Below are 12,018 nucleotides of genomic sequence, written 5' to 3' on the forward strand. Positions count from 1 at the left end.
GGTTAAGGAGCTGGCTGGGGCACAAGGCCTTGTGAAGGACAGGTCAAGGTCTCAACAGCCCGTTCTTGGCCTAGAGGCTTTTCAGGATGTCCCCAGGTCTTATTATTGAGACTGACTGTTGTGTGCCTGAATGAGGCCAGCTGCATTCACAGGCAAGCTCACAGCTCCCACCTTGCTTGTTTCCAGTCGAGCAGCCTGAGCCTGGCTGGTGGAAGAGGGGGGCAGGGGGGCCCGGTGGGGACAAGTGTTAAAACCACACCTCACCAGAGGAAGTGACTTGGCTAAGGTCCTGTGGCGAATAAGGGGGGGGGAGTCATCATGACTGGAACCCAGATTTTAGTCTGGCACCCCTTCTCTGAGCCTCACTGTCTCTGAGCTTCAGTCGTCATCCTGCCTGAGGTCTGTCTTCCAGCTGGTTGGTAAGGGACCAGTAGTCCTGAGGCTCAGTGTTTATCCCCTGTGCAGGTGAAAAACCCTAGTCCCCAAAATCTCTACTTCTGAGATGAGATGGGCTTTATGTGAAATAGCAGCTCCCTCAGATGCAGTGGGGAAAGCAAGTGCTTTGGGGTGAGACAGACTTAGGTTTTGAATCCTAGTTTTGCCACTGGTGACTGTGAACTCCAGCAATTATATCACAGGCAAGTGGCAATTACATGGTAAAGGTATATGGTGTTTGGTGGTGGTTTGGTTGCTAAGTCGTGTTCAACTCTTGCGACCCCATCGACTATAGCCCTCCAGGCTCCTCTGTCCATGGCATTTCCCAGGCAAGAATACTGGAGTGAGTTGCCTTCTCCAGGGGATCTTCCCTGACCCAGAGATTGAACCTGGGTCTCCTGCATTGCAGGCAGATTCTTTACTGACTGAGCTACCAGGGAAGCCCATATGGTGTTCAGCAGTTTACAAAGTCACAGCTTCCTTCACCCTAACACGAGGACAGTGCTGTTGTGAGGTTTTGAGGATGCTCCACCCCAGGCACGTGGCCATCAACACTAGCTCCTTTACTGCTTCTTGCAACGCTTGGTCTTGGGTTGGGCAAGTCTGAGAAAGGCAGTAGACCCTGTGTGCAGCCTGCTGCCATGAGTGTACCCTGCTCACGCCATTAATATACACTTCTTGCTGGGCTATGGGGGCCCCAGAGAAGCTGTGAATTCGATTTTTTTTTTTTTTAAAGCTGTCACAGCCTTTTAAAAATCATAGGGTCAGTGGACCTGGTGTCTGAATCTACGTTAATTTTGTGTCTTGAAACACTCATTAGGGCCTGACATGCTTTGCATTTGGGTTCCTCTTTCTAGGATTCTGAGATCAATGCCAATGAACTCAAGACAGCTCTGAATGAAGTCTTTCCCAAACGTAAGTTCTTCCTGGGGGCTTTTCAGGAAGTCTGGGAGCCTAAGAGAGATATTGGGAGCCAGTGAGGGTGGGGGTGGGCACTGGGCCAGAGGCACTGCAGATGGGGGCCAGGGCCCTGATTCCATCTGTACCGAGAGAGCATCTGGCAGGTGGGAGAGGCTGGAGCAGAGGGTGATGGGCAGGGTGAGGGCAGGGCTGATGCTGGGGCCAGTCAGCCCTGCAGCAAAGAGTCCTGAGTCCTGGCGGGAAAGAAATTGGGCTGAGAGTGAAGTAAATGAAACTTACCCACAAAATTAATAACTTGGTACTGTGGAAGCTATGCAGCTTGAAAACCCTGTTCTGTAGTGCATCTCTGGGGAAGGCGTGTGGAGGGGAGGATTCTGCCTGTCCTCGACCATGACAGTTCTCTGTCTTCAGACTTTAGCAAGTCCTGAGGGCTGGCAGAGGATCTAACTGCACCCAGGCTGAGGAAAAGTGTGCTCCTCCCCTATGAATTGCTGATCCATCTGAGCTGGCATGGAGCTGGTTTCTTGTCCAGCCCAAGGATGGGTCAGGTTAAGGCTTCTGGCTGGTCGAGCGATGGGTATGTTCACCCATGGCAGCAGGACAGGGTCTGAGCATGAAAGACAGAAGGGCAAGGCCAGATGTGAGCCCACCCTGGGACTGAGCACCTCCCTGGGGTTGAGAGTCCAGGCTTGGAGGCCCTCCCCACCCTCTGCTCCAGCTATTCCTCCTGCCTAGCAGAGAAAAAGCCCAGGGAAGTGGAGAGGGCTGCAGGGTCTTTGGCATCTTCCTGCCTTGGCTTTCAGGTGTGAGCAAGGTGAGCATGGAGCCAGGGATGGCTGTACATCCCAGAGATGCCTGCAATTTAGCAGTAACATTAACAGCTACTGTTGGAGAGGCTGTGTGTTGTGGTTAAAAGTTTGGGCTATGGAGCCAGATGGCCTGTGTTTAGATCCCACATCTGCCTGGGTTATGTGATCTTGAGCAAATTATTTAACCTCTCCGGGCCTCTGTTTCCTTATCTATAAAATGGGTATGAAGGTATTTACCACATGGGGTACAGTACTTAGAGGGCTTCCCTGGTGGCTCATTAGTAAAGAATCCACCTGCCAAAGCAGGAGACACAGCTTTGATCTCTGGGTTGGGAAGATCCCCTGGAGAAGGGAATGGCAACCCACTCCAGTATTCTTGGCTGGAAAATCCCATGGACGGTGGAGCCTGGAGAGCTGCAGTCCGTGCATGTGTGCTAAGTCACTTCAGTCTGACTCTTTGTGACCCTGTGGACTGTAGCTCACTAGGCTCCTCTGTCCATGGGATTCTCCAGGCAGGACTACTGGAGTGGGTTGTCATGCCCTCTTCCAGGGCATCTTCCCAATCCAGGTATCAAATCCACATCTCCTGAGACTCCTGCACTGCAGGCAAATTCTTTTCTGCTGAGCCACTGGGGAAGCCTGGGCTGCAGCCCAAGGGGTCTCAAAAGAGCTGGACTTGATGCAGAGACTAAAGAAAATAGAGTGCTTTGAACAATACCTGGTCAATAAAAAGTTAGCTGATTTATTGAGAACTTGCCATAGACCAAGCACCCGTGCTAAGAACTTCACTTACATTATCTAATTTTATCACCAGTTAGTTTTGGGGGCAAGTATTATTGTTGTTCTTATTGATGGAGTAGAAAAGCACAGCTCAGAGATATTAGCTTGCTGAAGTCCCGTGGCTTGTGAGCAGCAAAGCTGAGATTCTGACACTGAACCCCAAGGCCAGCACCCACCTCTAGGATCCCAGGGGGCCTCTTCCCAGGAGCCCACCACCAAGCTCACTTATTTATGTGGAGCTCACGTTCAGCTCTGTATTCTGGCTGGTGTCTTTGGTGGCCTCCTACAAGGGAGATTATTTCCCCTGCTTTCAAATGATCCTGACTCCCCCCACCACCCCTTTCTATTTAAATATTTAGGAACAGACATCAAATTTGATGGATTTGACATCAACACTTGCAGAGAGATGATCAGCCTGATGGATGTATCCTTTAAATGTCACATTATTTTTACTTTGATCCTGGTTTTCTCGACTCCTCCACCTGAGATGGAGGCAGGGGAAAGAGAGAGAAGGGAACCAGCATTTTCTGAGCATATGGCAGGTGCCCTGCCTGAGCTGGAAAGAAAAATGTCATCTCATATTTGCTCCTCAGTAAGCCTGAGGTGTTCTCTGTTTTACAGGTGAAGAAACTGAGGTGTGCCGTGTTTAAATGACTTGTTTGAAATCCTCTTTTTTTTTTTTGGTGTTTCACTTTTTTTTTTTTTCATTTTCACCAAGAACCTTTTTTTACTGGAGCATAATTGCTTTTCAATGTTGTGTTGGTTTCTGCTGTGTAATAATGCAAATCAGTCATAAATAATATATATCCCCTCCCTTTTGAACCTCCTCCCTACCCCCATCCCACCCCTCTAGGTCATCACCAAGCACCATGCTGAGCTCCCTGTGCTATCCAGCAGCTTCCCACTAGCTATCTCTTTTGCACATGGTAGTGTATACATGTCAGTAATTCAGAGATAGCAAATCTATGGCATTTGTGGCCTTCCTCCCATTTATCACGGCATTCCTCCCACGGGGCTCGGTTCCTTCTTCCTCTCCCTGGCTCTCTCCATCCCCGTCTGTCTCTGTCTCCCAGCCTTGACACCGCTTGTTGAGACTTTGATCACAGAGGATAAAGCCTGTTTGTTCGCTCTGACCTGATTTAACCCTTGTTCTATGTTGAAGAATGAGAAAGAGATTTGGGGAGGAATGGAGAAGGTTAGGGCATTCTAGGTGGAAGGAACACCTTGAGCATAGAGTGGGGAAGGGCAGGGCAGCCCTTCCTTGAAACTTGGCCTTGGGTGGATCCAGGTTACCGTGTCCCATGGTGCTGCTGGTGAAGGCGATTTCTTTGAAAACCAGAGCCTTGGAGGATGTACTTCAGCTCTGCGGGCTTCATCTGTGATGAGATATGATGACCCCTGGGGTGGGAGGAATGAGTTGTACTTGCACAGTGGCCATGCACAGAGGGCCTGGGCGGCCAGCTTGAATGTGCTGACCTCTGCTGGGGGTGTCAACCGCGGAGAGCTGGTTCTATCCTTGTGGTCCCGGAGTTTCAGATGCTGGACCTGTCCAGCCCTGTGGCCTTCTATGAGGCCAGTGTGGTCCTTCAGTGAGATCCGCATTTAACTTGTGGGCCATCCATTTTAGAGCTTTTTATCACCCCTAAAAGGGACACTGTCCCCATATTTGCAGTCACTCACCTTTCCGCTCAACAACCCCAAACCCTCTGCCCTACTGCCACTTTCTGTCTCTATAGATTTGCCTGTTCTGGATATTTTCATGTTAATAGAATCGTATAACATGTGGTCCAGTGTAGCATCTATCAGCACTGAAAAATCATGGGGTTTAAAAAATCCAGTTGCCTGGGTCTCGCTCCTGGAGATGCTGATTCAGGGCATCTGGGACAAGGCCTGGGAGTCGACAGCTCCATCTGGAATTGAGGATATGTTGGTGCTGTGAGACAGGGCTTTGGAACAGACAGGAGTCCCAAGTTCTAGCTCCACCACAGTTATTGAATACTGTGAACCTCAGTGTCTTCTCCTGGAAAATGGGATAACAGAGTGTTAGCTCCTGTGGTCTTGTGAGGCTGAAATGAGATACAAGCATACACAGGTCTGGCTAGACCATAACGTTAGCCCCCTTTGCGGATTACTATCCTCAGGTATGTTGGTAGACATATTAGTGAGGATTTGAAGGTTGTGGTGCATCCAACACTCAGCATAGGTTGTGGAGATAAAAGACATAGACTTCCTTAAAGGGTGAGGTTTACAGTCTCAAGTGTAAACATGACTTTTTGTTTGGCTAGTTGAAGAAGGTGAGAATGATGGTCTATTTCAGAATTTTAACACCTGAGTTGTAACACGCTGGTGTCTATTGCTTAATTGGAATGGCTGAGAAAAGGGTAGTTTCAAAGAGACTGAACTTCACGAACAGTTCAAAAGTATCCCCTAGGTCTAGCCCAGTGCTTAATCAGTATGCACTGGACACAGAACCCCTGGTCCATTTTGGCTGAGCCAGCTGTCCTCCTGGGACCATGTCCCAGGATCCCCGAGAATCAATGTTGAGAAGGTCAGAACCCCTTCAAAGCACCAGACAAATATGTGTAGGCTATGTGTGGCTAAGAATCCCAATCCCATGCTCCTGAGGACTCTTCTGGTACCATTTTGCCATCAACTCTAGTATCAGTGGCAGACATTTAAATCTGGAAGAGAATTTACTACAGATTGTTTAGCTCCACCCTCTCAATGTCCCACGATGATGAGGATGCTGGACACTAAATGAGTGATATTGTAGGAGTGCTTTAGGCTCCTGACTTGCCCTTTGCCCCTAGCTCTGTGCCTGACCTCAAACGAGGGCCTTCATGAGCATTTGACTCTTTAATCTTTATTTGAACTTGTCTCCCACCAACCCTTCCCACCATGACCCCCAGGGCCCTGCTTACTGCAGACATGAGTGTTCACTGAGGTCGTAAGACACTCACTGTGCAAGGTCACAAGAGAATGTGATCCATAAAGCATGTGGAATCTGGGCTTGATCATGTTGGCCTTAACCCACCTAGAGCAATGGGACAGGCTCCCTGGAACTGGTGGAATTCAAGACGCTCTGGTTGAAGATCTGGAAGTATCTGGTAACCCTTTTCTCCCTGTTGGGTAACCTCTGGGCTCTGATTGCTCTCCTCTGTTCTGTTTCTAGTGTCTTGCCCTTCCTGACACCCATTCCTGATCAATTTCCTGCCCTGGTATGACCAGATCCTTCATCATGGTCAAAGCGAACACCAGACCTGGACACATTGTCCAGGAAGGACTAAGCAGGCCCCTGCACCAGTGCCGTCAGAGGAAGTCTCACTGTTCACAGAGCAAAAGGACTAGCACTGGCTCTCAGCAAAAGCTCCTATTTTTGTTCTGGAAACTTCTTGGGAAGAATCATTGAAGCCTCTGAGGGTGTCCCTGGCCTGTTGAAGAAGCAGTGGGGTGGAGGGAGATGGTTCTGCAGGGGCTGCAAATAGCTATTTTCACCTGGAATTTTTCTCCTGCTTTAGGAGATCTTTCGGGAGACCGATCATAACCACTCGGGGACTATTGATGCCCATGAGATGAGGACAGCCCTCAAGAAGGCAGGTGAGGACACATCCTGCAGGCAAGATCTTGAGACTGTGATGTGCTCATTTTAAATGTGCTTAATATGATTGTGGTTGCTAATGACCATCAGTGGTAACTACCTTGTGTTGGATGTCAGTGTGATAACAAAGATGTGTTGAGTACCTTCTTATCTGGGGAGCAGGGAATGTTGCTGAATTCTTTAGACTTTTCCCAAGGACTTTTCCTGTTCCTGGGAAGGTGACAGCAATCACAGGACTGGGTTGTGAAGGGAATGGGCAGGAGAGGCACTCCCTTCATGAACTTCCCTGTTTTTCTTGCTGTGGTCCATGTGATGCAAAGCTAAGTTAGTGCTGGAGCTCCAGGCCTATTTTTGGACCAGGGAGGAGGTTCATCCTTTTGAGGATTTTCTAAAAGGAAACTGATTTGATGACCAGAATCCTCTGGTATCCTTTGAAGGGGGCAGCATCAGGCCAGAGTTAGCCCCAAGTTCAGCTGGAGACAGAACAGAGCCCCCCATTCCATCTATGACCCTGGCCCCTCTCTGCCCACAGGTTTCACCCTCAGTGACCAGGTCCAGCAGACCATCGCCATGCGGTATGCATGCAGCAAACTCACCATGGACTTTGACAGCTTCATTGCTTGTATGATCCGCCTGGAGACCCTCTTCAGTGAGTCACTCTCTCAAGTGAAAGTGTTAGTCCTTCAGTCGTGTCCGACTCTTTGTGACCCCATGGACTGTAGCCCACCATACTCCTCTGTCCATGGGATTTTCTAGGCAAAAATACTGGAGTGGGTTGCCCATTTCTTCTCCAGGGGTTCTTCCCAACTCAGGGATCAAACTGGGGTCTCCTACATTGCAGGCAGTTTCTTTACCATCTGATCCACCAAGGAAGCCCCCTCACCCCCACCCTGACCCATCCCACTTCTCCCAAGGTATAGGAAGGGGCAGGGGGCAGGGCCAGAAGGCAGAACCAGAAAGGCTTAGGTAACTGTGGCATCCTGGGGGGAGGGGCAGCAGAAACTGAAGGGGCTGAGGAAGTCTAAGCTGGCCATGCCCAAGGTGTTGCCTTCTCTGGGAGATTTTTGTGCACCTATTGTGTGCAGTCACTGCAACAAATGAATGAGTCCTGCAATGATCCTTAAATGGCTTTTGGTATCTGTTCGCATCTATGGGAATCATATTGAGAGCAGATATCACCTCCCAGAGAGGGAATAGGGGTCTCCTTCTGAGAGGCTGTGGATAGTCTTCTGCCCGCTTGGGCTTATGCTGTAATGCTGTGCTTAGTCCCTCAGTCGTGTCTGACTCTGCGACCCCATGGACTGTAGCCCACCAGGCTCCTCTGTCCTTGGGACTTTTCAGGCAAGAATACTGGAGTGGGTTGCCATTTCCTCCTCCAGGGGATCTTCTTGACGCAGGAATCAAACCTTCATCTCCTGCATTACAGGCAGATTTTTTATCCACCCAGCCATTGAGGAAGCCCCATGCTTATGCTAATATATCCTATTAAGGGAGGGAATTCGGGGAAAGGTCAGGCAGCCAGAGGCGAAGCTAAGTGTCTGGATTACCCACACATGGGGCGACCACCCCTGTTCCATGACCCCAGCCACCACCCCTGTTGAAAGAATTGCAAGTTTCTAGAGCTCTGAATGTGCAGATGGCACAAGGAGTTTCTCTGCTCACAACTGGAAGTTTGTCTAATTGGACAAGTGGACATCTGCTGCCAAAAGCCCACTGCTCTGGGTCCAGATCTAGCCTTCTGGGGTCCCTGAAGCAAGGTGGGAGCTGGAGGGGGTGCAGGATGGAGGGAGGGTGTCAGGTGGGTGTGGGGTGGATAGAGGCAGCTCTCCGGCTGTTCCAAAGTCCAGGAGCATCCTTATCTGACTTCATTCCTTCTATGGCATTCTAGAACTGTTCAGACTTCTGGACAAGGACCAGGATGGCATTGTCCAGCTCTCTCTGGCTGAGGTAAGTAGTTTTGGTAAACTGCTTGCTCGTGGTACTTGAAAATTCTTGGATGGCATTGCTGCTGTTTACTCACACTGGCTTATCTTATTTCTTTGTGGAAACAATGCATGTTCTGTGGTAGGCATTTCTGGGAGGAGTGTGATTGTTATCAATTATATCTCAGATCATTTCAAGGATGCAAGCTCTTATTAATTTGGATGAAATTGGGGGTGGTTGGTGCAGTTTAAAGCGCCTAACTTCTCAGGCAAAATGTCTTTGATTGACATATAGAAGGAAATCAGAAACAAAGAATTAAATTGCAGTAAGGTAGAGTAGATGCTGAAGTGCCAATACTTTGGCCACCTGATGTGAAGCGCCAACTCATTGGAAAAGACCCTGATGCGGGGAAAGATTGAGGACAGGAGGAGAAGGGCGCATCAGAGGATGAGATAGTTGGATGGCATCACCAACTCAATGGATGTGAATCTGAGCAAACTCCGAGAGATGGTGAAAGACAGGGAAGCCTGGCATGCTGCAGTCCATGGGATCAAAAAGAGTTGGACATAACTGAGTGACTGAACAGCAACAAGAGTAGATGGAAAATAAATGGGTGTAAATTACTGTGTGCAAGGCCCATAAATCTTATGCAGAGAATGCCATGCCCTTCCCCTGTGGAGGGCTGCAGCCTATGCAGCAGGGCCTTTACTGGCCTGTGGAGATGCAGGTGTGGGCATGTCCCAAGGATTCAGGAGGGGGGCATTGCCCTCAACCTGCTTCTCAGGCAGAAGAGCTAGAGCACCGGCTTATTCCTGGTCCTGCCTACTTGTCTGGGTACAACCATTTCTCTTCTGCTCTAGGATGGCAGTGTTGCTGACCCCTTTCCACTGATCTAGGGAAGGCCTTCCTTAGAAGCATATTAGGCTCAATCGGGTTGAACCTGAAATTTTTGGAAGTCCCTGTGGGGCTAAACTTTTCCTAAGTCATATTTCCGTGGGACTCTGGCTAGGGGGCAGTGACTTAGTGAAGGGCTTCCTTGCTTCCTCTTATGGAGCGAGGCACTTCCTGGGGAAGGAGCTAGAGAAAGTCACACCCATGAGAGGCTGGAGAACATCTCTGGTGCAGTGACACCAGCTCCCAGAGGCCCCTGAGCTTACTTCTATCTCCTTCTTTTGCAGTGGCTGTGCTGTGTGTTGATCTGACCCAGGGTTTTGGTCATCGGTGACGCTCCCAGACAACCTGCCTGCATCTTTTCTCCCCTTCTTTGCAGTTTTGTGATCTTTTATCCTCAAGGGGGCATTCATTAATTTTTCATGTCTTCCTTGTTGTTTATTGTTTCCTGAAATCCTGGCCTGTCCCACTGGAGCAATCAGGGAGTCTGAGATCTCTTTCAACAGCATTTAAGCCGATCCCAGGGTCGTGGAGGGACAGAAATTGATTAAAGTTGTGTGCCAAAAGGGTTTCTGCCTTTCTCTATTGATACACAGTCTGGGGGTTGCTCTGGGGTATTCCTGCTTTAGGAAAGAAGATGTCCTTGAGAGATGACCGGGCTCAAAGCTGCTGCAAGATGAGAAATGTGGGTGGATTTCTTGGAGAAAAGGCCTACTACAGATTAAGCTGCCTCCGGGGACCACCTGTAGGAGAGGAGCTGCCCCCCAACCTTCTGAGATAGGTGCTTGGGATGAGCTGCCAGGGGAGGAGTTCTTTCTTCCTCACTTGCAGATGGAGAAATTGCTACATTGCACGTCAGCATTGCCCAAGGGAAAGGCAAGGAAGGGAAAATTCTTGCTGCGGGGAATTCTTACCTGAGGGGAAATGCGGTTCATGTTAGTTTTGCTCACTCACGGTGGAACAGGAGGATCTTTGTTGTTGGTAAGAAAATAGATGCCTTAGCCCAGCGTCCTGATAGGCACTTGGGGACGGAGCTGACTCTCACGCGCTGACTGTGGAAATGAAGTATAAAGGAAGATGAATGTCTTAGTCTATTTGGGCTGCGCTAGCAAATACCAGAGAGCAGGTGGCTTATAAAACACAGACATTTATTTTCTCACAGTTCTGGAGGCTAGAAGTCTGAGATTGGTGCAGCACACTTGGGTTCTGGTGAGATCTCCTTCTGGGCTACAGACTGTGGACTTCTCATTGTGTCCTTACATGGCAAGAGCAGAGGAGAGGCAGGCTGTTTCATGACTCTTGTAAGGGCACTAATCCTAATCCCGTGGACAGAGGAGCCTGATGGGCTAGTAGTCCATGGGGTCACAAAGAGTCAGACACGACTGAGCAACTAACACTTCAATCCCATTCATGAGGGCCCCACCCTCATGATCTTACCTGTGTGTGTGTGTATGTGTATTAGTTGCTCATAGTTGTGTCTGACTCTTTTGTGACCCCATGGACTATAGCCTGCCATGTACCTCTGTCCATGGAATTCTCCAGGCAAGAATACTGCAGTGGATTGCCATTCCCTTTTGCAGGGGATCTTCCTGACCCAGGGATCGAATCTGGGTCTCCTGCATTGCAGGCAGATTCTTTACAGTCTGAGCCATCAGGGAAACCCCGATCTTATTTAACTAACCCTAATTATAACCTACAGTCCGACATCCTAAAACTGCCACAGTGTGGTGTGGGGTTTCAACATCTAAATTTGAAGGGGATACAACCCTTCAGTCCATTGCAGTGAGCTACACCTTGGTCTTGGTAGTCGTCTGATTAAGGATTAGTATTTGACCTCTATAAATGGAACTGGATGAATCTTTACAGGAACATGACTTATAAGTATGGCATAACACAAGTCAGATTTTTTTTTTAAGAATTGAAGTATAGTTGATTTACAAGATTGTATTAGCTCAGGTGTAAGGCAAAGTGATTCAATTATATATGTATATATTTTCAGATTTTTTCTATTATAGGTTATTACAAGATATTAAATACAGTTCCCTGTACTATACAGTAAATCCTTATTGCTTATCTATTTTATGTAAAATAGTTTGTATCTGTTAACCCCAAACTCCTAATTTATCTCTCCCCACCACCCTTTCCCCTTTGGTAAGCATAAGTTTGTTATCTATGTCTGTGAGTCCATTTTTCTTTTGTATGTTAATTCATTTATATTATTTTTTAAGATTCCACATATAAGTGATATATAATATTTGTTCTTCTTTGTCTGACTTACTTCATTTAGTATGGTATTAGATCCATCATGTTACTGCAAATAGCATTATTTCATTCTTTTTTATGACTGAGTAATATTCCATTGCGTGTATATGTGTGTGTGTGTGTGTGTGTATAATACATATATATGTGTATATATAGCACATTTCCTTTATCCATTCATCTGTAGATGGAGACTTGGTTTGTATCTATGTCTTGACTATTGTAATCTTTTCAAGTTAGTGTTTCTATTTTTTTCTGGATATATACCCAGAAGTGGAATTTCTAGATCACATGGTAGCTCTATTTTTAGTTCTTTAAGAAAACTTCATACTGTTTTCCATAGTGGCTGCACCAGTTTACATTTCTACCCACAGTGGGGGAAGGTTCCCTTTTCTCCACATC

The 12,018-nt window shown here is 48.0% G+C and overlaps 1 protein-coding gene across 1 annotated transcript in view; it reads left to right on the plus strand.

Annotated features, from left to right (window-relative positions):
* CAPN8 (calpain 8) overlaps window positions 1-9,926 on the plus strand; it is a 67,819-nt gene extending 57,893 nt beyond the window's left edge. Inside the window, exons 15-21 of the mRNA XM_081492692.1 lie at window positions 1,293-1,350; window positions 3,305-3,369; window positions 5,984-6,052; window positions 6,464-6,542; window positions 7,076-7,192; window positions 8,432-8,490; window positions 9,645-9,926. Coding sequence (XP_081348818.1) covers window positions 1,293-1,350; window positions 3,305-3,369; window positions 5,984-6,052; window positions 6,464-6,542; window positions 7,076-7,192; window positions 8,432-8,490; window positions 9,645-9,668 — 471 coding nt within the window. The 3' untranslated portion in view covers window positions 9,669-9,926. The remainder of the gene's footprint in view (window positions 1-1,292; window positions 1,351-3,304; window positions 3,370-5,983; window positions 6,053-6,463; window positions 6,543-7,075; window positions 7,193-8,431; window positions 8,491-9,644) is intronic.
* Window positions 9,927-12,018: the final 2,092 nt, after the last annotated feature.

This window comes from Giraffa tippelskirchi, chromosome 5 (assembly GCF_054371585.1).
Source record: "Giraffa tippelskirchi isolate mGirTip1 chromosome 5, T2T-mGirTip1v1.2.pri, whole genome shotgun sequence".
NCBI lineage: Eukaryota > Metazoa > Chordata > Mammalia > Artiodactyla > Giraffidae > Giraffa > Giraffa tippelskirchi.